We start from the raw sequence: 24,835 nt of genomic DNA, 5'->3' as shown, positions 1-24,835 counted from the left end.
AGGTCACGTGATTGCGCGTTTCGGAGCCCCGGACTGTCGTCCTAATGCTCTGAAGGAAATGCCCGCACCCATCTCAATCTCATCATTCTTCTTTGATTTGGTGTTATCGTCCAACAGCATACTATGCAACGAAAGTAGCATTGTCGCGGGTTAAATTTGTGGGGCACACCGCCTTGGCTTTCGCGTGTAACCCCACTCGTCACAGGTTTGGTGTTGTTCCAAGCTCCCGCGCCTTCTTCAACGTCGCGAGGGATGTGATAGCGCAAGAGATCACGTAAAACAGCAAACATCCAGACAGAGCTATCACCACCAGATACTCAAGATGCTGAACAGCACCACCTGCGATGAGGGGACCGGATCTCCGCGCTTCCGCTTCATGGACTTGCCACTCGAACTACGCGATAAGATATACGAAGAGCTCCTCTGCAAATTCAAGGCAGCACCGTCTTATGGCGTCAATGATGTTGTCCAGCACAAGCCTTGTGACTACTACGTCCGCAACATTCACACAAACATCCTGCAAGTCAACAGGCAGATTTATCACGAGGCTTACCCTATCATGGTCAAAATCAACCGCTTCATCCACGTCAAGTTCTTTGGTGGACTGCCCCTCGATCACATGCTCGAGACCTCTACTCGGCGCGTCATCTGTCATCACAAAGGCGCGGTGGAAGCTTTCAAGGGTTTCACCATGGCTGTGTCAGTTACGCCTGAGGGCGTAGCCTGGTTCGATCCCGAAGATCACTTTCTTGTTGCCAAGGCCAATAAGGTCGCTACGCACTGCATGATCCTGGGGGAAGACTGCGCGGGCTTGGTTAGAACGCTGGGTAATGTGCACATGCCGAACCTGGGAAAGACACTGGATATCAGTCTGGCTGTGGCGCCTTATCTCAATGACAGATCTATCATCGAGAAGGAGTCGCTCCAGCCGTTCTTCAATGAAGAGGGAACTCAAGAAAGTCTTCTAGCCCCGTTTCGAGAGAAGCTACGCGGTGTGGAGAACGTCAAGATCACAGGGGTGGAACCAAGCCTTGCAAGCGCAGTGAAGGAAGATATAGCCAAAGATGAGTGGACTGATCCGCAGGCCGTCCTTATGGATCTTCAAATCGCCAAACAACGCGGAAACGACTTCTTCAAGGCCAAGGAGCTGCGTAAAGCCTCACAAACATGGGAAGAAGCAGTGAACGACATCGAACGCATCCACCAGAGCAGTTCCTGGAAGCGTCTCTGTGTCTTGGGAGACACGGCGTTCATCGACGCTGTGGTTGAGCTCTACTTTCTGATTTGCCTGAACATCATCCACGTCCAGCTCACCGGGATTGAAAAACCGATTCGCGGATACCCCCGCACGCACGACGCCTACGTCTATCTTTCTCTTGCAGAACAGCAGATTGATCGGGTCATGAACGCGCGCCAGTCTGATTGGTGGAGGAGAGATTACGTTTGGGAGCCCTCGGAAGTGCAGCTCGCCAAATTTATGTTCAGATGGGCGATGTGTATGAAAGCGGGTTCTTTGCTCAGAGACCAGCCGCGAGCTATGTTGGATGCGTTGAGGACATTAGAAATGGCCAAGCATCTCGTCCCAGATGATGCCGCCATTGAGAGAGAGGCGCAAAAGGTAGAACTTGAGTACGACAGGATGATAGCGTCTATGACGCAGGAAGAGTTAGAGGTGAGCGGGGTCATTTCTGACATTGATTTTGACGACGAGGATGAAGATGAGGACGAAGATGAGGATGAAGATGAGGATGACGATTGGGAAGACGATGATGAGTTCGATGATATGCCGGCTTTAATGAGACAGGATGAAACGGACGACGATTATTCGGATATGCCAGACTTGGTGTAAGCTTATAGGTCTACTCCAGCAAATAATTGCAGTATGATAAGTCGTATGTCCAAATACCCGGTTTACACATCATCACCAACTTCATACTGTTCTGTAAGCTAGTTCAGGAGGCGGTTGAAGGCTGCCGCTACAAGCTTTACTATCGAGGGCCAACAAGTTGCTGAGGACAATGTTAAACATCACGCACATTCGGTGTGATGGTCACGGTGCTTGAAACGTGTACCCCTGTAGGCTTTAGGGGTGCATCCGGAGCGGATCTACCCGAATTCCCGCTTGGCGCCTTCAAAGACCGCTAAATCGGATGCAGCCACACCCGCATCCGACCCAACTTGTCCAGCGTACTTACCTAACGGTCCACTACACTCTTGGATAGCCCGATAACTGTCCTACTGAAACGGTGGAACTATGCGAGCGAGGCAAGCCAAGATACCGTATGAAGTATCGCCGAGTCCCACAAATTATGACGGTATCCAAAGATTCCGCCTTCCACCTGCTTTCCGATGAAAGCTCTGAGATCCGAAAAAAGTCAACAGATTTTGAGTTGATCTACAAAGAAAATTGCGGATCTGCCTCAAAACAACCGTGTCGCTGACAAACATTCTTGTTAACGTGCTCACGTTAACCCAGTTGACCTTGCCTTTGCAAAGGGTAAATTGTTTAGGATCAGTGGGTCAGCGATGGGTTACCTATGTGATAGTGAAGGTGCTCGGTACGGGAAAAGATACATAACAGACGTTCCGCCAGCCTTCTTGTGACATCAACACCAACCTTACTCTCAACGATCTCTGGATATCCTGCTGAGTACTTATCATGGAGCGAGCTCAAGCTACTAACATCTCTATCCTCGTTGTTGGAGCTGGGATTGCTGGACTCACGTTCGCCATCGAGGCATATCGCAAAGGACACGATGTCCGTTTGTTCGAGAGGCGACCTACCGCAGAAACCGAAGGTGAGCATGAAGCAGGCAAAAATTCTAGCAATTCCTCGATAGCTATGTTTCTTGTTTTATTTTGGTCATTTCATGTGTGCAAGCCAGATTGCTGATTAGACCACGTAGGCGAAATGATACTGATCCTTCCTCACGCACTGCGTACTCCTAGCCAATGGCCAGGCTTCATGGAGCGGGCCAACAGGGAAGCGCTCCCTACCCGGTCCGTCTACCGGAAACACGATGGAACCGTTGTTTTGGACACCCACTTTGAGGCGAACCAGGGACATATTCTGGGCATCTATCGCGGCGCTCTGCACAATTTGCTCTATATGTACAGCCAGGAACTAGGTATTCCGATCGAGTTCTCCGCCTCAGTTTCTAAGTTTGACGAGACGAATGGCAAGGGCAGCATCACTCTCGTTGATGGTCGCAATTTTACTGCAGATGTCGTTGTCGCTGCTGATGGGGTTGGGACGAAGTCTTGGGAAGTAGTCGTGGGCAACAAAGAGACTCCCGTAAGCTCAGGGTTTGTTCTTTACAGAAGATCTTATCCTGAAGAGGTGGGCATGCAAGATCCAGACATCGCGAGGGAGTTTGGTGATACCAATATTGGCGGATGGATGACTTTCGGTCCGGATGCACATTGTGTCGTTGCACACGCTCAGGGTAAATTCAGCTATTTGCTGACTTGTTCCGTAAGTCTTTCAAGTGCTCGATCACCATGAGCTAGCTAATATCCCCATAGGACAAAGATTCCGGCAATACTGAAGATTGGCAAAAGTACGTACCGGTTGAGCGTGCCCTTAACATTGTTAAGGGATGGTCGCCTGGCCTCGTGAAGCTTATCGAGAAATCGCCCGATCGACAGATGTTGGAGTGGAAGCTAATGTGGCGGGATCCCCAACCGCAATCGGTCTCACCACGCGGTCGCATAGTGCAGATCGGAGATGCTGCACATCCATTCTTGCCAACTTCAGCCAATGGAGCATCCATGGCAATGGAGGACGGCTACACTTTGGCGGCCTGTCTACAGCTCGGAGGAAGCGGTAATATCCCGCAAGCGACTAAGGTGTTCAATCACCTCAGGTAAGCAATGATTTGTTCACCATCTTCCAAGAGTGTGACATAAGCATCGCTAACGAATCCCGTCCCAGGTTCGAGCGCGTATCATGCGCGCAGAAACAGGGATTTAAATTCCGTGAAGTCGTTCACAAGCTGGACCCTGATTATGTCAAGGATCATCCGGAGCTTCTAGAGAGCATGTCCAAAAACTGGACGACGACGCACAATGCAGAGAAATATGCATACGACAATTATGCTAGTTGTGTGGAACACTTACAGCATGGGACACCATTCAAGAATACGAACATTCCACCTGGCTACACATACAAGCCATGGACGGTAAAAGAGCTTTTGCGCGCCTCAGAGCTAGGCTTACCGGACGAAGATGAAGGTCAGTGGCTATAGGACCAAACAAGCACAGTTATCCATGACGATGAAGAATGCGAACGGAGTGTATGGCTTTAGAATGTGAGCGACGAACTCGAAGATTGAAATTTTGGAACTTGCGTACGCAATGTGGAAGGCAGCTTATCTATAGAAATTTTGCGAGTAGCGTAACGACTTCGAGCAAATTTTGGCATGAGTTCACCACCTACTAACGCCCTACTCGATTGCTGACGCTAAATGCTACAAGTAACGATCGACTCGATCCGACAAACCATCCGAAACAGGTTGGAGCTCTGTGATATGACCATACTCGAAAGTGTTCGTATGATACATCATCCACCCTGTCAAAGGCTTGATGGAATCCAGACATATGTCCTCTCCTTTAGTGACTGCGTCTGCACGATCAGAGGTTCCTGTCCTGCTCTTGTCATCTTCCGTGAGGTTTACGTTTAGGCTGCCTGCCACCCTCCGCTGACTGAACGCTTCGATGCCGAACGACCCTGCGACCATCTGGGTAAGATACTCTCTGCCATTGTCATTGATGGTGAGTGGCACAGTGGCATAGCCGTTAGGGATGTCTTCAAAGTCGATCTCATGGTAGATATCGTCATCCTCGCCGAGTCTGGCTTCGACGTCAAGTATCGGAAGACTGATATGCTTGTGAGACGAACTTCGATGGATGAGCTTCCCATCTGCATCCCAGAAGCAGAATGCTGTGATCCAACCCGAAAGATAGTCCGGCCCACTTCCTCCGGAAATCCTGTTGGCAATCCTGCCCCAAAAGTCTTGAACAGGCGATGTAGGTCCTGCGTCGAAAGTGGCGATCAGATGCTTAAGGATAGGTCGCAGAAGATCTGCAAACCTACTGGGCTCTTTTCCAAACTCGGGGAGCACATCCAGTCTCTGTAGAATATCCTCCCAATCCCCTCGCTCGCCAAGAAGAGTGACTGATGGAATGCCGCAAGTAATACAACAACCGTAGGAGAAGTACTTCTGCATAGCGCCCATGAACAATACGGAAGCGACAGCGCGGTCAGATTCAGTGGTGGTGCTGAAGGACGGTACAATCCATTTCTGCAGGTCAGGTCTTGTGACATTCTCCTGGATCATATTTGCCAGACATTTCGCAATCTTCGCGAAGTCAACGGTATGTACTGAGCCGGTTGTGTGTACCACAAGCTCTTTGCGTCCCTTGTGAGAGACGAACATGGAGCGCAGCTCTTCTGCATTCGCGTTGATGTAAAAGCTTAGCTGAGAGATGATAGCGAACCAGATATCCTCTGGTCGTAGCGTTAGGTGGTGGTGGTGGCTGTACGCGTGATGCGCTGCCCAAACTAGCCCATTCCTTGAGGGCGTGATGTGACTCTGAAGGTAATCTTCCGGTAGAACCGAGCATTGTATGACGCCTTTGCTTTTTAGCGATTCGGTGTGAGGCAGAAGATCTTCATTCGTATTCGCCTTTTGGCTTTGCCATGGGTTCGCGTCGTGCTTGGCTATCTTGACGGTAACAGGCATCTTGTGGAGTAGAATGTCGATAACAAGGCGGAATGTGGCCCTACTGGTGTTATCCGCACAGATGGAGGTCGGTTGCAAAGTAGGTTTGAAGGCCGCAGCTGCCGTACGAGTAATATAGGCAAACGCTAACATGACGTTGTGCTGCTGGAATGTAGCTCCATACGAGGTATTGGAGGATGATCGGACCAATGGGAAGCAATCTGCAAAGCTAGGCAGCAGTGGGGCAATTCAGGCGACCATAATAACCTTGGAAAGGTAAACAGCTCATGCATCTTTTTCGGAGGACTGAGTTAACTCCTTTCATATTCCATTAGTCACTATCAAGGTTCAGCCTGTTCATGTGGCTCCTTTGACCCAAATCGTCGACTACGCGGGTTTGCGATCGTCCAACCTCGCGCGAATTTGACGTCGTGCGACTATGACCTGTTTTCCATGGCAATCTGTGTTGACATTTATTAGCAAAGTCTATTCATGAGGCATCAGCTAGTCGGACGGTAGACGAAATCTAGACTCTAGCAGAGCGCACTAGGGTTGATCCACGGCACGATCACTGTCGCATCCTTCAGTCCTATGATTGGTTTGCCGCACATCGTGTAACTCACAACATACAAAGATGCAAAGCTAAACGTTTTGTGAGCTGGCATGGCGGGCGAACGCGATGAGGCAGTACGCGGAAGGAGTGGAGTTTGACTGACCTTTGACTGTAATGACTGCGATTGGTCATTTGACAGCAGAAGATTGGTCCTTTGACAGCAGAAGATAACCCCCTCGAGCAACACTACGGGATCCTGCAAATCACCAACAGATATGCCTCTGCATATATTTCTATGCCTCTCTATCATCGCTATCTCCTAATTCGTGTATTGGCACTTTACTGCCTTCAAGCTCCCATGGGATAAGCTGTGAGCCTGCAACCTCGTGCTTAGGCTCCATGGTATCGAGCTCTCCTCTTAAAGCGCTCATAGCCTCCAGCCGGGGCTTCCCTTGTCCAGCTAGTTCTGACTTGTCGAATTTCTCTTGTCCTTGTAGTGGACAAACTTTCTCTGTTCGTCTGTGCCATAGCAAAGCTGCAATTCCGAGAATTATCAATGAGGCTGCAGAACCAATTCCGATGCCCGCATATGCTCTAACTGTTAGGCGAGGTCTCTTCGATTCGGTAGGAGGAAGATTTCCGTTGCTTGATGTCGCGTCTGTAGGTGTACTTGCGGGGCCAGTTGCCGCAACAGAAATTGTTGCGACAGGAGCCTTCGCGATGACTGAGATGTCGGTATCACCTTGAAAAGCAGCTTGATAGATGTCGAATCCTCGAGCCTCGTAATTTACTACAATGTAGGTTTCCTGGAGGAATGCGCGACCTAGAGCGTACCCATAATTGCCGTGCAAAGGTCGCCTCAGTGGGAAATATCGTACTCCTATATTGGTTTTGTTGATGAGTGGATAGCTTAGCTGCTGTACTAAAGCTTGGTATGGGAAGGTAAAATTTGTGGTAGTCTGATTATCGTCTGACAGGAGTGAAATGATCACGGACGCGTCTTGCTGTAAGTTGTTGTCGTGAGAAACATCGCTTATGGTGTAGTATGCCAGCGTTTCGTTCCACTCAATGTTGAAAGCCTTTTCGAAAGCGTCGCAGATCTCTAAGGGAAGACTAAAGTAGCGGTGAACACAGCGTTGACTCGTACTGAGCTTGATTTCGAAAGGTCACATACCATATATAAGGGATCGCCGAGTCGATGATAGCTATACTCGGTTCCTTGGCTTCTACTGCCGCAACGACCAGTGAACCAGAAGTGAAGCTCACAGATGATACGCGCACGCTAGGCGTGTTTTCCAGACGAACTTCGCTGTTCATCGAATAATGTATGCTTGTGCTTCTGTTTTCTATGCGTGCTTGATCATACCCTCCCAGTATCAAGCTTGCCGACTGGTTGCCTACGGTGAAATAGAGTCAGACCCAGAAGCGCATGATGGAGATTCTTTCAGCTTACGATGACGACTTCCTGCATTATAACCATATGATTGAGTTTGTATCGCTCCCATATCGAATAGTGTGTCCAATGGCGTGGTGAAAGGCTTCGTGGAATTATTGCCAGGTTGAGATTTGGAGCTGCCCAAACCAAACAGAGCCATGGGAAAGTCCTCAGATGCAGTGAAAACGATGCCTTGCTTGAAGAACTGAATGTCGCGGTCTGTCCTTCCCCAAGTTATCGTGTCGATGCCGGTGGCCCCAGTCACATCTTCACCATTGCGAGTATACGGAGCAAGGGGGAAAGGCACACCCCAGTCACAGAGACCTGCTGAGACCCAACTTTTCGAACTCGTGGGCTGGAACAACCCTCTTCTTTCACAGATTGATGGTTTTGTCTTCATAAAAGCGCACCAGCTAACATTTGTTGGGAGAAAGTGAACCGGCTGTGAGATCGTGGGGAAGCCTCGAAACGTTTGTATCCCAAGGCCTGCACCTAGATCGAATGAGGACCATGGCCCGTCAGGACCATCCCTACTGCCACGTTAGTCAATTGCTTTGACAAATCCTCGAATTAGAAGTTCCTCCCATGCACTGACCATTCTCCACTAGGTGGGACAACAAGAGGCCGTCCAGAAGTAGATACGTTCACACCTCTACAGATCGGGAAGCGCATAGATAATAACACAACGGCGGCCAACGATGAGACCATTGCGTGACGAATATAGCGGGTGGCCATATTTCGATGCTGGAGGCGTGCAAAGGTCGAAGAGCTGTGCAAAGGGAATACAGAAGGCTGAAAGGTGTAGGCTGATTCTGATTCACAAAGTTTTCGTTCCGACCCCACGACTTGGCAGGACCTCAGTATGATATTGCCAAGCGATATACACAGTGGCTGGATTGCTTGTACTACTACATCATCAGATTCTGTACAAAAATACGAGTTGGATGGCGTTATCCTCGTCACTAATCATTGTTCGTCAAACGTGCACCCAAGATACGAACATCTGGAAACCTATGGGAGATTCCAATCTGGGTGTAAGCCGGAGCCGCATGTGCCAATAGCCTCGTTGCCTCGCGAACAATGCCTGCTTAGTGAACCAATCATAGATTAGATCTAATACCACCCTCACGGGTCATACTCTGTCTGTATAACAACCAAAGTAAACTGCCCAAGCTCACGTCTTATTAGAGTATTTCGCCTACAATGTTCTCCTCTTCGCCAGCCATGAGAGACCACTGTCCAGAGTTGTGGGGATCCGCAGTGTAGAGAGCTAAAGGGGCAATTGACCACAATAGTACTTTGCCTGTTTCAGTTCAATGTCGAGCTGCACGGGCTCGTCCTGCGAGCTGACCGCCGGCACACAGTTCTTCTAATTTTCGGCGCCACGCGTTCATTCGCTATACCTCAGCTTCACCGGACGGCTTTCGCGCATGCGCCACTACTATCGAGAGTAATACGAAGCCACCATCGGCTTATACCCGACCTGGATCCTACGCTGTGCAGCCGTTGGTGGCCCCCTGATCGAGGACATTCGTGAAGTCAGGCCTGTGAGTATTTCAATCCTTGATTATCCACTCAGAACAACGACTGCGCATGATCATTCTTGAGAAATCGACAGAATGCATTGCAGGATTGTGAGCAGATTTAGGACTATCTTGATACCCTACAATTGCTGACCGTCCCAACGAGCTGAACGCCTTACCCTTCGGCACTTATTGATATTGGATGCCAGCATTATCGAGTAACTTCCAGTACTATTAGAACTCAACTTCTACCACTGTCAATTGTTAAGTCCAACAAGCATATAAGGTTCCATGCGTGCGATCGGGTGCAGACCAAGGCCAACCTACCCCGAACGATGCGGTCAAATTGGAGTCTAACTTCGGTTATCTAACAGCTTTAGCGGCTTAACAGCGTTAAATTAGCAGTCTTACAACCAAGAAAAAGGCGAAGATAGTTCGGGGACACTTTTTTGGGCATTAATGGACGTCCAAAAACCGGTGGTGGGCGCGCTTGTCAGCTGGTAGATACGTCAGATGTTACCTTGTCTCTTAGACAGTCGTGTCGATTAGAAGGACCTGTTCATTCAGGCTTGCCATGAAAGGAGCTGTCATACAGTCCCACACCGCAATCGACATGGCTCCAGCCTGACCACGCAAGTTGCTCCATCTATCTATCTTGTCTCCACCTACTGACATAGCTCATAGATCCATCCAAAAAAAAAAAAAACTTTCAGTGCATCCACCACACGATCGGGTCGACCAGCACAGCCTCTGGACTATCTTCAACACCTTAGCGCCAGTAATGGGCATTGGAACCCTGTGCCTCGAACCCTTTCAGCTGCCAAGAACGAAGCGAGCCATAATCTCGAGCTGGCGAGATGACGCGTCAGCGATTGCCTGCTCAGTCTGACGGATTCTGAGAAATACGTGAGCCGCTTTTTACGATCGACGAACGAGGCGAGGAGAGGTAGCTATGTCAGTTGAGAAGCGAAGATATATACAAGCGTGCTGAATCTTGCAAGCGTGATGCTCAGGCACCTTCCTAGTGCCAAAAGAGTAGAAGTGCTAACACAGTAGCTATAATGGGAATGTTCCATCTACAGCATAGCCTTGTATCGAACAGCGTTATCCCCTTTTTGCTGACGGCTGATCGTTACCTATGGTAGCGAAATGGGATTAGCGTCGATGTCCTTTCAGTGCATACTTTCTACTTCAACTCCATATTCAAGTCGCAAAAGAAAGAACCTTCAGGTATCGTAGCAGGTCGATTTTAATCAAACGGTATCTCGCATGTGTGCTACCTCCGAGCCGTGCTTTGCTCAAGCTAAGTCGACAAGGTTCCAAGGTTGGTCTCGAAGCACACCGTTTGTGCATCTTTTTGCGACGAACTTTAAACTCATATAGAACTACCCTCACCACGTCATCGACCCAGTGCACGCAAATAAGGCAGTGAGAGAAAGACTCTTGTGATGCGGATGGTACCATAGGGCAAACACGATTGATACTCTGCATAGTGTGCCTGTCTCAGTTGATGACAATCGGCAAAACGTATGTAGAACCGTGCTGATAGAATCAGCAAATCCTTTACGTGCATGCCGAGCACAGTGTAGGTCATTACAGAGTCTTCCCAGTGAAGAAACCATTGACGTACAAGATAGTTTACCATATAATTTCAAGGTAGATCTACAGGTTTATGCAAGAGCAGACGATTCCAAGAGAAGAGTTCGCAGGGCTTTGTGATGGATTGTATTGTTGTAATCTTCGTCGCCACAACGACGATTGAAGACCCTGCAACACGCGCGCTATAGGCTCTATCATCACACTGGGATCATATTTCAGCATTAGCGAAAAGGACTGTTGCGAAAATCCTGGTCTAGTATTACTGACTCGATTCATCTTCAGAGTCGAAGCAAGCATTAACAGCCAGAGCCCAGAGCCCAGAGCCCAGAGCCCGGAGCCCGGAGCCAGGAGCGAACGGTGGATTTGGCCCCCACGAGACCTTGTAGAACAAGACAAGTGTAGCTGCCGACCGCCGATGATCCCTCCAATAGTGAGTGATCCCGGTCTCAATGCGTCATAGGCTGTGGAGGTGAAAAAAGTCTTGGTCCGCGCAATTTCAGCAACAGTAAACAGGGCAAATCCATGCGGGAGCGATACAAAGACAACCTTTGTAAGACCTCGAATGAAGTAAATTTGTGTTAAGTCGTCTGTTGAATTTTCCTCCACGCAACAGAGCCACAAGCCTACGACCATACAATATAATTGACATGGCCCGGGGCTCGCACGCCTCGTTGCGCGAGCCACACCGTCCGTGTATTCAATGCGACCACTATGATCGGCGCAGGTGGGGTGAGACCGCCCCGCATCCACACCATGTGCGGACGGGCGCCGTTGTCCTGTACACTGACAAGCGAACCTAGCTATTCCTGGCGTGGCTTGCAGCAATATTCGGCACCCCTGTCCAAGGGCCTTCCCATCCAAATCAGCCTCAGTAAGATATCGAAAGATTTTGCCAAGAACTATCTGGAAGCGGGGAGCACGACTGTGACCAAAAAGCTCACATCCGTATCCTAGATATACAAGATTTCTATCTTCCACTTCCAAACATCATTGCATCGATGCATAGTGGCCAAACACCAGCAAATATATCTACTCTTATTCCACGGCTCTATTCACCTAATCTAGTATGGCACCATCTTTGTCCTCATCAAGTAAGTCATCTCACTCTACTTGCTTGCTCCTTCCTGACCAAGACACAGGACTCTTTGCCGGATCTCTTTTCGATCTTCGTATCTCGGATCGACAGACTTCTCCATCGAGCGAAGCAACCCCAAACTATATCTTCGGTGTCCTTGCCACGGTGATCGGGCTGGCAGCCCTCGGCCTCACATTCCTTCAATTGAGGCGAACAAGACGAGTAGCAGTATATGAGATGGCTGGGTGACAGTTTAAGAGTTGGACGGTGTGTTTTCCATTTAGAATGGAGCGTAAGATGTACTCTTGCGTGAAGTTATCTAAAAGAACTGTCTAGCAGTGAAGGAGCGTAGGCTGGACAACAAGAAATTTCATCTCCTATTTCGAAGTCAAGGCGGAAATCTTGACGTCGATTATCCTAACGTGATACGTTACGAGATTCTTTCGTGACGAAATGCAAATCCAAGAGCTTTTCACTTGATACACATGATTGTGGGATCGACAGGACCTCACGGTGGGTGAATACTAATTACATGCTAGTCCCAAACAAGGACACTAAATTTTGACCGGTAAAATTTAGTGCCCTCGGTCGGTGTTAGCTCAAGCCTCAGCAGTGCCCTCGGCGGTCAACTGCCAGGCGCAGCTCTCTCCGTGCCGACCGAAACCAACACCGAGATCATTGGCTATAAGCAGGTTGTGCGGGACCCCGGTCCCTTTGCGTCATACGCTGTGGAAAATGAAAGAAGTCATAGCCCTGACTGCAAGGCTGAATCATACTATCATTGGCCATAGAGCAGTACAAAGCAGAACAGGTAATGTGTGTATGCAGGTCCTCGCTTAAACAGCAAATTGCGAACAATATCTTCTCTTACAGGTCGGCCGATGCGCACGAGGATTCGTCGCAGAAGAGCCGCGATAAGCAGAAGAGGCAAAGCTTACAGGCGCCGTTCTCGCTTGACAGGCGAATCGAAAGTGTTACCCGCTCGAAATAGTTTATATGGTTACACAGGTCGGAGATACGTGATAGGTTGCGCTCATCACATTCCTCCAGAGGTACCTTCAAGAGATTCCTTCTTTTTATGTACGTGAAAATGGTTTATCACTTCTCTGCTTCTTCATTGTCCGTGCCCTTCCGAAAACTCTCAAAGCTGAACATCTTCGCTTCCAATCTCTGCAGCCAGCTACCAGATACAATCTAATTAAATCCAAAAAATGGCACCAGTGTTGCGTAGGTCCACTCATTCACCATACCATCCTTCTCCCTGATATAAGCATAGATCACGTATCCACATCACCTCTGCCATCTGGAGAGCTTCGCTTCCTAGGTCAACGGTCTTCTAAAGCTGAAGGTATCCCGACATACATTTTCGGCGTTCTAGCTACCTTTATTGGCATTGGTGCCATGTATCTCGCCTACCTGCAGTTGCGCAATACACGCCGGGTCAGAACGATTGAAAGCACGGAGGGCTATGAGATGACGCGTGGGTTGTAACATGTATAATAGCCCTTTCTTGGCGAGTGAACGGAAGACTCAACGGCAGAGGGAGGACAGTTGAACGCTGAGACGAAAAGTGGCAGAGTTGGGCTGAACAGTGATAGATTTAACTTCGTAGCTATGCCTTCATGTGCGTGTCTGTGCCCGATTGTTCTCTCATAAAGTGGTTGCGAGGTTGGAACTAGCTCGATCGCGTCAAATATAGCGTGGTCTACGATCTTACACTTACGCAGGTAGATATATGGGATTCTTCAGCCGCACCGGCATGCCTAGCAAGTATATATTCTTATGAACAAGTTTCGTTACTGTGAAGAAGAACAGTCAGAAGGTGATTATTTGTATTTGCTGGAAAATTCACGGAGAGCTTCGTCGTACAGGTGAGCACGCTCCACGTGGGATGATCGTGTTGGAATCGAATTCAAAAATCTTGTTCAAAATATTTACCCTGTGCGAACGAGACTACTCTGTAATCATATTAGTAACAACATCTGATGTAACGTACATGTACCCTGTTGAACACCACTCTTTCCAACTCCACGCTGAACATTGCAAACATTCGAAGTAAAAGTCGTGCACACTGGATGATGATCCAAAGGAAGGAGGCCTTTTACCCCCAATTAATATCCGCCAACGCTGTCCTCAGCACGTCCGTCCTGGTCTTCTGCACCTCAGGTGCACTAACCATGTCTAGGATAGCCAAACACTGCTTCGCGTCTTCTCGTGCCGCGGTGAGCAGTGGATCGCTCGCAGGACTCATACCGGTATCTTCTGCTGAGAGGGGTTTTTCTTGGGTGCCAAGGATCCGTGCCATCAGAAGCTGTTATAATTAGCCTTGCAAAAAGGGGGTGCAATAAGGAAAAGTGAGAGGGTATGCTTACAGCTTCTTCGAAAGCGCGATGCTGAAAAACCCACCAGACGCCGGCGTCGATCCTGAGGTATTCCCAGAAATGGAAGAAGGCGAGGAGTGCATTCCGTGCAGCTTCGAGAGCGCCACGGATATCGCACGACACGCCGCCGTCTTCGTACTCATCTGCTTGAATGATCATGACGCAGTGCCAGTAGTTACTTCTTAGGAACAGGTTCTGCCGTAGTAGGCGCAGGTTGCTGGCGAGACCCTGAATTGCGCTTTCTTTAGAGGTGGTCAGTAGTGGAGGAAAGGAGTTGAGTAGATCGTGGTACTCGTTGACAAGGTCGAACTTTTCGATAGGGGATTTGATGATGGGGCTTCCGAGGGAGCGCGGCGTGCAAACGGTGCGTTGGACGAGGTTTGCCATGTGCCACATGGAACGGATGTACTGGCGGTCTTGCAGCTCGTAGGTGGGGAAGATGTCGGTTACTTGGGCGATGTTGCTGATGCTCATGGGGTTTACGGACGTGCCGTTGGTGGAAGAGCCGTTGATCGTGGGTAAGAAGTCGCCTAGCTCATCTGTGAGAGACTCAACACGAACATCGGAGAAGGTGGCTGTGGGCGGTAGCTTGAGCAGAACGGTTAAGAAGGTGTCTTGAAACTTGACGGCTTGCCACAGTTTTCTTCGTTGCTGTTTATCGCTCAGTGAACATCGCGGGGCGATGATATCCGGGTCGCGGTGCAAACCCATTGCGTAGGATTGCCGCATGAGAACGCCGCCAAAGGCCCACGCATCTGAAGCGTGGTTATCATTCATCAGGAAGTAGCATATCAGCACCATTGCTTGCAGTGTGCGCATCGAAGTCCTACTCAGGTAGGAGGACAGCCGCAGTGCTTGTTGAGAGGCAGAGACGTAGAACTCTGCGATCTCTGAGCGCTTGTGGTCTGTCTGTGGGCCTATGAACTGGGTAGCCATGGCATATACGACGAAGTGTAGAGCGACAAGCACAGGATCAGCGGTCTGCTTCTCGGCGTGAGGCAGCGACCAGAAGCGGTCATAGTCGGCATAGAAGTTCCGACGGTGGACCATGGGATAGACAGGGTCGACGGCATCGAAGTACTTTGCGACCAGGATGTCGGCCTGGTCTTTGGCTGGCAAGACGCCTATGACTTCACCGAGCCCGCCCCGGCTGGTCCAGTAGTTGGCAAAGGGATGGTCAGAGCCGAGGCCGAAAAAGGGCGAGGCGGTGTGGTTGGAGAAGGGGATGTTGGAGAGCAGAAAGGGTGACGAGCCGGTGGAAGACAGCGATCCACTGCGATACTGACCTCTTGGCGTGGGCGTGGGAGGGACGGTGTGGGGTCCGGGGGTATGGGTATGCGCAGGAACCTGTGGGCCGGGTCAGGCATGTCAAAGAAGGATCCGGCGCGGCGCGGCGCTCGTGGTGTGATGCAGTGAGATGGCAAGGGCGGAAATAAGAGAGGATTACCACGACCTACCTGGATGGGCAGCGCTTGCGTGTCGATGCCGAGGGCAGGCGGCTTGTTGCTCGTTGCCCTCTTCGCGCGCACGGCATTGCGCGTGGGGCCGCTATGGATCAGTTAGCATCGCGACCCGCCTGACCACCGGCTCTCGGCTCACTCTGTAGATGCGATGAGATTCGCGACCTCGGAGTACTTGCAGGGCGACTGGCGCTTCATGCACGCGAGACAGACAGGCCTCCCGCGGTCGCACTGGGGACGCATCGTTAGCGGTCTGCCATCATCCACCGTCGCGGCTCCCGTCTCATCAATTGATAAAGAGCGCGCGTCGCATCGTCGCATGCTGGCGACTCACCTTGGTCTTGCGCTCGACGCATTCCTCGCAGCTCAGCGTGGGCTTGTTGCGCTTCTGCTTCTTCCTGGGCGGCGCCGGCGACGCATCGTCGCGCGGCTCCAGCTTGAACCGCGCCTCCGGATCCATGTACTGTATGCGCCGTCGTGCGGCGTTTGAATTGCTTGTCAGGGCTTGTGCATCATGGCATTGGCGAAACGAGCGGCGGGTGTTGCACGGTCGGGAATAAGGAGGGATGGGCAGCGGACGAGGTTGTTCCCACCGCGTAGATTTGAACACCCCGGATGGCGGGGCTAGCTCAGCTGGCGGGGGTGCGCCCTAGTATAGCTCGACGCGAGACGTCACGTCTCGACGACATAGCCAGGTCAGGTCAGTACACGACGACGGCCATGGCTGCTGTAAAGCCTGCTGCCATGGCAGGTGCTTAAGCGCCGTGGTACGAGCAACTGGTGGTGCAGGAGCGGGGCGACAGCTCACCAGCAGGATGCGAGAAGGCTATGGGCCACCTTCATCACCAACGCCATCACGGTAAGCAAGGACTTCACGGCATAGAAGCACAGCATATAGCGGATGAATAATCCCATTGAAGTGTACACCTCAATTCATCCATCCCCCAAACAGTGCGTCTTTGCAAGTCATTCTTCACCCATCTCCTGTCATGAGCAATGTCATGTAATCAGACCCATTCCCCAAACAGCGTGTCTTTGCAAATCGGCCTTCCTTCATATCCTGTCAAAAGCAATTTCATGTAACCAGATCCATCTCCCAAACAGTGCGTCTTTGCAAGTCAGCCTCCATACATCTCCTCTCATGAGCAATGTCAGGTAACCAAATCCTCACCGAGTCCCATAACCCAACCACCAGGCCAACTAATCCCACCACCACAAACAGGCTTCAAGAGGACCCCAAACCCCGGTGTTCTCAGTGCAGTGCAGGTGGGGCAGGCACGCAGCCCTCAGGTTCCACACGGCCCGCACTTCAACTGATTACGCCTTCGTCCAGCTAACATTGAACCTCCATCGCAACGCAGGTGCTAGAAACACACTACCGAGGACGTCGCAGTCGCGCAGCCGTTCTGTGCCCCCGTACTAAGCACACGGCCGTTCGGGCAGACATTACTGAGCTGGCAGTCGGACCAACTCGGCGGCAACCCTCCTTAACCCAAGGCTACCCTGGCTCCGATGCCGGGCCTGAAGGAAGAAGAGCGACCTGTCGTGGTGAGGCAGCAGGTACTGCATGCGTTCCTCCTCTTTGACCAAGGGGCTGTTCTGTCGTTGACCAGACTCTAAGAGCGCCGGACAGAGTGCAGCTTCCACCACCATGTTCGCCCGGTGCAGGTTCATTCGATCGCGGCCTCCCACCAAGCTGCACGCTGGTAGCCGTGTTCCAATTGACTTTGTCGACGCGGGCCTGAAGCACCAGCTCTGGCTGGTGCCCAGAAGACACCCCGTGGGGCGCTTCTGTCCGATGCCAAAAGGGAATGCTCGAAGCTCAGGACCAGGAGCGGTATTCACGGTGGAGAGATGCTGTCATGATGTACAATGACTTGTACCTGTGTGATGGCCAAGTTGAAAGTGACAATGCCATGTCGAGGTGATGGCATGTCGAAGGGGTATTGGCATGATATGAGGTGGCATAATGAAGTGGTGATGCCAAGTCAAGGTGATGAAGACATGTTGATTAATCGACATGATGCCGGGTCTTCGTGGCCATACCAAGTGAGATGGTCGACGACATATTGTTGGCATGTTGTAACCCAAGCTCAAGATGATCTTGAGGTATGATGAGGTCAGCAAGGTGATGTGATGACATGGAGTCAGAGTTCTGTTCGAATCAACCAAGGATGCAAGTGAGTGGCATGCATGACGTACCAATGGGAGCTTCGAGCAAGCCGAGCGTGAGTCCGCGTTGTCCAACGCTCAAGGTAACGCGAGGGGTTACTGACATTGAGCGAGGGAAGCAGCCATGATGGGACAAGACCAGCTGCAGTCAGATGACTTTACAGAAGGTGCGACTGCCAAGAGAGAGGTTGGTGTCGAGTGGAGAGAAGGGACTGGCGGAGGGCGGGGGCGCGCCTGCTTATATAGGCAGCGGGAAGCTAGCACGGACCAACGCGCTCGTTGGCCGGCCCAAGTTGTTGATCTGGGAGCCGTCTTCACCTGCAAACGCGCTTCTGGAAATTTCGCCGCCAGGGGAAGGCCTAGAAAAGCGTGGTCTGGCGCCTGGAGCTCGAGTGAAACTTTGGCATCGTGGTAGCGTTCAAGTGCCCTAAGACTCATAGCATCAGAGGACTATGGTATAAGCTCTCGGCCGATGAACTTATCGCGCATTATAGTGGACGCGTCTGCGAGTGCGATCACCTTCACCACCATGTCGATTTCGGATGCTTCACTATCCGTCTAGGTTTGCCATCCACTGGAGATTCCATCAGTATTTCGAACCTCAAGATGAGCGGCAATGGTCCGTTCTCGAAGCTCGAAGCTAGTATCAACATGTACCATCATACGCTTGAAGTGATGATAGAAAGCTCGCGATGAGACTTGCAGCATTGCCCTGGCTAACGATCCTTGTGTAGAGATATCGGGCGTTGTGACAAGGTCGAGTGGAAGTTTTTCGGTTGTGTGCTTTATTCCAGGAAAATGGATACAGTAGTGATCATTTCAGAAATTCGGGTCGTTTTCGGAACTGGGGCCTTTCGAGATGTGCGTCCGGCCATATTGGTCCTGCGTCTGGTCTTCTTTCGATAAGACGATCGAGGATAGCTCGGTCAATGATATCACACAGTTCTTGGTCGCCTGATGCTTGAGCAATATTTTGAGCGCTCATCAAGTCCTCACGGCATATCACCGGAAGAAAGCGCGGTGTAAGAAGCAATCTTATGCACTCCTTCATACCGATCTCTGTTGCCAGTATCAATGGAGATTTGTTATCGTTGCCCTTCGCATTCGGATCCACGGCCCATTTCGACGTGTCCGTTTTGCTGTTGTTGACCAGAAGAAGATCGTCTTCGCAAAGACTAAGTAAAAACTTAACATGCCTCGTGTTTCCACGTACAACTGCTTTACTTAAGGATGTGTGCCCTATGTCGTCTTTCTTGTTGTGGTCGAACTTCATAATGCTGGAAAGCGCCGCCATAATATCATGATGCATTCGCGATTCGGCGTGCCAGTAAGCACTCTTCAACACTTCGATGTCAAAGGCTGAGCCACGACCGAGCATTCGTCTCATGTAACGGAGCAGTACCTTCATAGTCTTCGAATGGCCCTTGCTTGCCATATCGACGAGTATCGAATTGAACTGCTTTGGACTCTTGAGAATTAAGCCTCTCCCAAGGAAAAAGTCCACTGTTTCGTGTTTGTCTGTATTTGCTGCACACATGACTGGTGTGCGGCCCATACCGTCCAAGAGGTTCTCGACGCCTTGTCTCAGCTGAGCGTCATTCTCACAAATGCGCTTGCAGATCGAAGTGAAGCCCAACGTTGCGGCAACGTGTAAGGGGTACATTCCGGTAGCGAGCTGTATGCAGGTGTCCACTCCAGCATCATTGAGTCTCTCTACAAACTCTATATTGCCCCGTCGACACGCGTAGAACATAGCTGTTCGTCCTAGAATATCAACATGATGGAGGTCTTCGTCTCTCCATATGGGCTTAGAACCATCAATCGAGTGGTCGTGTAGGACATGCGAGATACTGCGGCCCAGACAATCAGTACCACGGGCGACTTTGTTGTAGCTGTTGCGTAGGAACAAATGCGGCAGTAGTGGAGATCGGATAAAAGACCAAAACGACTCTGGCGCACCAGTGCTCAGAATCTGCCGCGAAATGTTGCTGTTTAAAAGATCCATAAAGTCTTTTGCGATCCTATCAAGGTGCTCGCGATCCTGAGGGGTGAATTGCTGCGGAAAGTGCCGCATGTGGTGGTACTTCAAAAAGTAAGCGCTACCGTGCCGACCGTCATGTTGAAGTAGGTAAATCTGCTGTCGGATTTTGTACAGTTTTGAATCGTTCAGTGTCCCAGAGACCGGCTGTCCGTATACGGTGTTGGCGTTGGGTTCGGAAAGAACGAAGCCGCCTTGGGCCCAAGCCTGGAGTTGCCCTTCAATGGAAGTATAGAAGTCACAAAATCGATCAGAGATGCTGTCAAGGCTTTCCGAGTAGCCGGATTCTAAAGGAGCGGCGTATATAGCGATTTTTGCAAGGTCTCGCGCCAACGGGGGAAGTTGGTCAAGTGTCGTCAAAGTGAGTCGTTTCATAGAGACAAGCAAATCACTACTACCGTTAGCTTATTTCTTGACGAGAGAGATAATGTTCTATATATATTACATCTCCTGTACTTGCTCACGACCGAGAGCTTGCGGTATGTTGAGGGAACAGCCATTTGAAGTGGCGCCGATCAGAACGGGAATCCCAACATCGGCTCCGAGGTCCTTATACGGACGCGCAGCAAGAACTCTATATTGCGAATCGATACGTCCGGACGATTGATTACCTGTGTGGGAGATTTTCTGTGTCTTTCGCGGTAGCTCAGGCTTTGAACAGGGGCGTCTGTCTGTTTCACAACGTTGGCATTTCTGGAGAGGCCACTCGTAACTTGCTGGTAAACACTAGGAATCATCAGTTGATTCAAGCAGTTTACGAGAAAATGTACCTTCTGCTTGTCCTGGCGACAAGCTTGGCATTTCAAAGTACCTGCCATGGAATTAGGCTGGTAGATCAAAGGGTTGAAACTGTGGTGGAGATCGGGGTAGGGGAGGGGACCAGTAGAATATGAACGCATGCACAGACCAGACACCAATCCTGAATATACGGAGAACCGTTCCAGAACATCATGAAATACTACCTCGCTGTGTTGTACAGCGTGCCGACCAATCGCGCAAAGCTGCGTGTGTGGCGTCCAATAGGGGCAGAAGCCGCAGATGCAGCATGCATGTCCCTTGGGAGTCGGCGAGATCGTGTACTCGCGGAAATCTCAAGATGAGAGCTCGTTGCGTCGCATTTTCGACCAATCGCGCAAGTCGTTCGCCGTACCTGTAGAGATGCGCGATCCTCCCAGATAGAGATCTTGCAGCACAGCCTTCGGAGATCTAAATATGCAACACAGTGAGAGTCCCCCACTCGCGATGAATGCCCAATCATCGTTTGATCGCAAACGCGGCATGTGTACCTGCGTCCCCGGAGCGTGCCACCACATGGGGAGCCTAAAATCCGAACTCAGGTGTCGAATAGCGCACCGAACGCGCCATGCCCGGGCCCCTATGTGCGAGCATGAAATCATGATAAGGTTCAGAGCATTTGAGGTCTTGACCGGAAAGCGGCGACCCTGCAAAGATTCTCTCGGGAAAAAAAGAACATAAGATGAGCACTGGCGCAACATCTCCGTTTCGTTTTCGCTGAGAATTGGCGTGAGATTTCAAGCAACTCAGGGATCGAAACCGAGCCCAAGGGGTTCTAGTACCATTCTTGCGTAAAACTTCCCAATACCAACATGACAACTTGTATGCTAACCAGCTAGAAAGATAAAAACTCGAGCCCGCACCATGTCTTCAGGTCAGCATTCTGGGCTTGAGGTCGTCAACACAGTGGCTTCAGTAATATCAGCCTATTTTACGATGGTCGGCGTTGGCATCGCGGTATTGCACTGGAGGAATCTCCGAGAGCGACTGAAAGGCACGAGGGAGGTGTACGAGCGTGAAGCTTAGGAGCCATAGGTGGGTCGAAAGCTTTTCCTTCACAAGTCCAAATTTCTTCTTACGGCAGGTCAGATGGAGACTGCCTTCGGAATCCTGCATGTCCAACGCAGCCTACTAATGCAGGTTACCTCCAGGCTGGATGCACCAGATAACGTGGGGTTTACTCTAGAGAAACAGACTTGACGAGACATGTTATTGAGTGCGGTAGCTGATGCAGGCTGCAAGCTCAGAGGCTAAGTAGGTGTACTGGCGGAGACTTGTGGTCGCGTATTGCACATAGTGTTCAGAATTCAGTCCGATATTCGTTTGCTATGTGTTGATCGATGGAAGTTGAAATGCAAATGCTGGTAACGGAGGAGCGACACCAGCTTGTGAGGGCTGACCCAGGCGCTCGGACCGCGCTACAAGGATGACATCACTAGCCAGGTCGCGGCTGTTGACGCCACGCGAAGCAGGAACACATTCAGTCTGCCCATATCTACGTCCCAACGCCATGTCGCCCAGCCGCCGGTAACAACTTAGCTTGCCTAACCTTTCAGTCACAGTGAGATAAATGGTCAGTATGCGCGTGCTCAACAACGCCCCACCATACGGCTGACTCTCTTCCCTAGGCGTCGCTTCTCCGCCAAATCGTAGCTGGTCCTCGAGCGAGGCACCCAGAGGCCGGCCTTGACCTTTGTTACGTCACAGCGAACAGTGAGTATATTACTACAGTCATGCAAGAGAGCAACCTCCAATATGAAAACCAGTCATCGCAACATCTGGCCCCAGTGGCACATATCCCCAACGCGCCTACCGCAACCCGCTCGACTCGCTCGTCAAATTCCTCGACTCCAAACATGGGGACGACTGGGCAATATGGGAGTTTCGCGCCGAAGGAACGGGATATCCCGACTCGGAGGTCTACGACCGCGTCTACCACTACCCGTTTCCTGACCACCATCCCCCGCCGTTCGCGCTCATACCCAATATCATGGCATCTATGCGCAATTGGCTCCACGAAAAGGAGGGTAGAGTTGTTGTGGTACACTGCAAAGCTGGGAAAGGAAGGAGCGGCACAGCCAGTTGCAGCTATTTGATCAGTGAGGAAGGTTGGACAGTAGAGAAGGCGCTGCAGAGGTTCACAGAGCGCAGAATGAGGCCTAACATGGGCAAGGGCGTCAGCATCCCGAGCCAACTAAGATGGATCGGCTACGTGGATCGATGGGCGAAACACGGAAAGATCTACGTCGAGCGGCAGATCGAGATTCTCGAAGTCCATTGTTGGGGCCTAAGAGATGGAGTCAAAATACAGATTGAAGGCTTTGTCGAGGATGGAAAGCTCATCAAAAGGTTTCATACATTCACGCGGGAGGAGCGGGAGATCGTCAGAGGCGAGGTCAAGACGACGACAATGGCCCAGGCCGTGCAGGAAGTCATGTACAAGAACGGCCTGGGACTTCCTGCAAGCAAGGCATCAAGCGCGAAAGACAAGACCGAAGCGAAGACAGAAAGTCATCGGGATGCTTTCGATCGCGCCAACCAGGCCTCTCTCGACGGTGCGACGGCAAGCAAAGAGGAAGAAGTCACCGACGGTGACGTTGTGTTCCGCCCTAAGAAGCGTGTAGTGCTCCCCACCAACGACATCAACCTCGACATTGAGCGTCGCAACAAAGCCGCCTTTGATGTGACCATGGTGACTGCCGTCGCCCACGTGTGGTTCAATACCTTCTTCGAAGGCAACGGTCCTGAGCAGAATGGCATCCCTGACGATTCGGGCGTGTTTGAGATTGGGTGGGAGGCTATGGATGGTATCAAGGGATCTTCTAGGAAAGGTACCCAAGCATTCGAGAAAGTTGCCGTCGTGTGGAAAGCTCTCCCATCGGAGGAAGGAAAACCGGGAATCGTTATTACCGAGCCGAAAGAGGGCGAAGAAGTGAAACAGTCTTCACCTGCAAACTGGAAAGGTCAGCTCCATGTGACCCCGAGCGAAGGCAAGGATATCGGCATGCGCATCTCCAGCCCAACCGATTCGAACACCGACGTTAGCAGGGCAAGCAGCGTCAAGAGCCAAACTACAGACTATATTCCTCACGTGCTCACAAAGCCTGGCCGGACAAGTGACGACAGCGACACCAAGGACGTGAGGTCGCATGGCCCAAACGGGGAGGATGTTGTTAGCGAAGAAAGTAGCGGGAGCGGAAGCGGCCCGGAATCTGTTGCCCCCGCAGCGCCAAGCCACCTAGATGGTACGTTGCACAAGTCGAATGAAGCTGTCGACAAGCGGATACAGTCTCCCGAGTCGCACACGAGTGGAGCAGAAGGTATCGTTAGTGGGGTGCAGCACATCTCCACGGATGACCTCCCTGATGGCCGACCAGAAGAGGAAATGAAGAATGCCAAAGAGCACAATCTGTTCCATTTGGGCAAGAAGAAAGCTACCAGCTCGTGACCTGGCGAAGTCCGTCAGAGATAGAGACGAGCGTTTAGACAGCCAGTTATATGCAGCTTTCGAATCCATATACGCTATTGCGACGCGGTTGGGGAGCGCTGGTGCGGCGTATCAGGGGTTCATCGGTATGTTTCTCTCACACCACTTGCATGAGCGTGGCGTGGACGCATGAGCGAGGCAAAGGCGTTGGAAGGACGGGTTGGCAGAACAGAAGAGCGGTTGCTTTGTACAACACGACTACGGGACATTTCTTTGAATTATACCACCTATCCCAGCGGGGTTTCCGGCTATCCGCATTTCATTTCCATCGCGCCTATCCCAATATTGCTAAGATATCGTGGTTCCAATGCTGCTCCTTCATTCTACGCATTGTCAGCGTCGAAAGTGAGGCGAACAATCGTTTGAACGTCAAGGCGGTGAGGGAGCACGGCCGAGATTAGCTAGCCCATGCACACGACTATCGAATCACTGAACACACGCTCGTTTGTGCTCCCACGAACCGGGCGAGTCCAATGGCATCGACTTGTGGTGCGTCTAGGCGCTTGTTCCCGTGATCGGCTTTCCGAGCTCGACCGCTTATGCTCGCGGTCCCAGCGAATGGGACCAGCCTTTGGAGAGACCTACAACCTTCCC

General features: G+C 51.1%; 6 protein-coding genes across 6 annotated transcripts; 3 read left to right on the top strand and 3 right to left on the bottom strand.

The window, feature by feature from the left end:
• Window positions 1-322: 322 nt before the first annotated feature.
• N0V89_006011 (uncharacterized protein) lies at window positions 323-1,849 on the top strand (the record flags this gene model as incomplete). The annotated part of the gene is made up of 1 exon (XM_056214784.1): window positions 323-1,849. One exon carries the CDS (start codon window positions 323-325, stop codon window positions 1,847-1,849), a length of 1,527 nt encoding a protein of 508 aa, XP_056072051.1.
• Window positions 1,850-2,659: 810 nt separating this feature from the next.
• On the top strand, window positions 2,660-4,247 carry N0V89_006010 (uncharacterized protein; the record flags this gene model as incomplete). Its single annotated transcript, XM_056214783.1, has 4 exons — window positions 2,660-2,798; window positions 2,907-3,475; window positions 3,526-3,866; window positions 3,935-4,247. 4 exons carry the CDS (start codon window positions 2,660-2,662, stop codon window positions 4,245-4,247), a joined length of 1,362 nt encoding a protein of 453 aa, XP_056072050.1.
• A 222-nt stretch (window positions 4,248-4,469) lies between these two features.
• N0V89_006009 (uncharacterized protein) lies at window positions 4,470-5,876 on the bottom strand (the record flags this gene model as incomplete). The annotated part of the gene is made up of 1 exon (XM_056214782.1): window positions 4,470-5,876. One exon carries the CDS (start codon window positions 5,874-5,876, stop codon window positions 4,470-4,472), a length of 1,407 nt encoding a protein of 468 aa, XP_056072049.1.
• An 8,133-nt stretch (window positions 5,877-14,009) lies between these two features.
• N0V89_006008 (uncharacterized protein) lies at window positions 14,010-16,209 on the bottom strand (the record flags this gene model as incomplete). Its single annotated transcript, XM_056214781.1, has 5 exons — window positions 14,010-14,219; window positions 14,281-15,636; window positions 15,747-15,837; window positions 15,889-15,980; window positions 16,084-16,209. The coding sequence occupies 5 exons, from the start codon at window positions 16,207-16,209 to the stop codon at window positions 14,010-14,012; spliced, it is 1,875 nt and encodes a 624-aa protein (XP_056072048.1).
• A 2,526-nt stretch (window positions 16,210-18,735) lies between these two features.
• N0V89_006007 (uncharacterized protein) lies at window positions 18,736-20,459 on the bottom strand (the record flags this gene model as incomplete). The annotated part of the gene is made up of 2 exons (XM_056214780.1): window positions 18,736-20,350; window positions 20,416-20,459. 2 exons carry the CDS (start codon window positions 20,457-20,459, stop codon window positions 18,736-18,738), a joined length of 1,659 nt encoding a protein of 552 aa, XP_056072047.1.
• Window positions 20,460-22,324: 1,865 nt separating this feature from the next.
• TEP1 (Telomerase protein component 1) lies at window positions 22,325-24,202 on the top strand (the record flags this gene model as incomplete). Its single annotated transcript, XM_056214779.1, has 3 exons — window positions 22,325-22,327; window positions 22,383-22,467; window positions 22,521-24,202. 3 exons carry the CDS (start codon window positions 22,325-22,327, stop codon window positions 24,200-24,202), a joined length of 1,770 nt encoding a protein of 589 aa, XP_056072046.1.
• Between the last annotated feature and the right edge of the window lie 633 nt (window positions 24,203-24,835).

This window comes from Didymosphaeria variabile (genome assembly GCF_027946475.1).
Source record: "Didymosphaeria variabile strain IMI 356815 chromosome Unknown scaffold_4, whole genome shotgun sequence".
NCBI classification, from domain to species: domain Eukaryota; kingdom Fungi; phylum Ascomycota; class Dothideomycetes; order Pleosporales; family Didymosphaeriaceae; genus Didymosphaeria; species Didymosphaeria variabile.
This window is presented reverse-complemented; position numbering and strand designations above follow the sequence as displayed.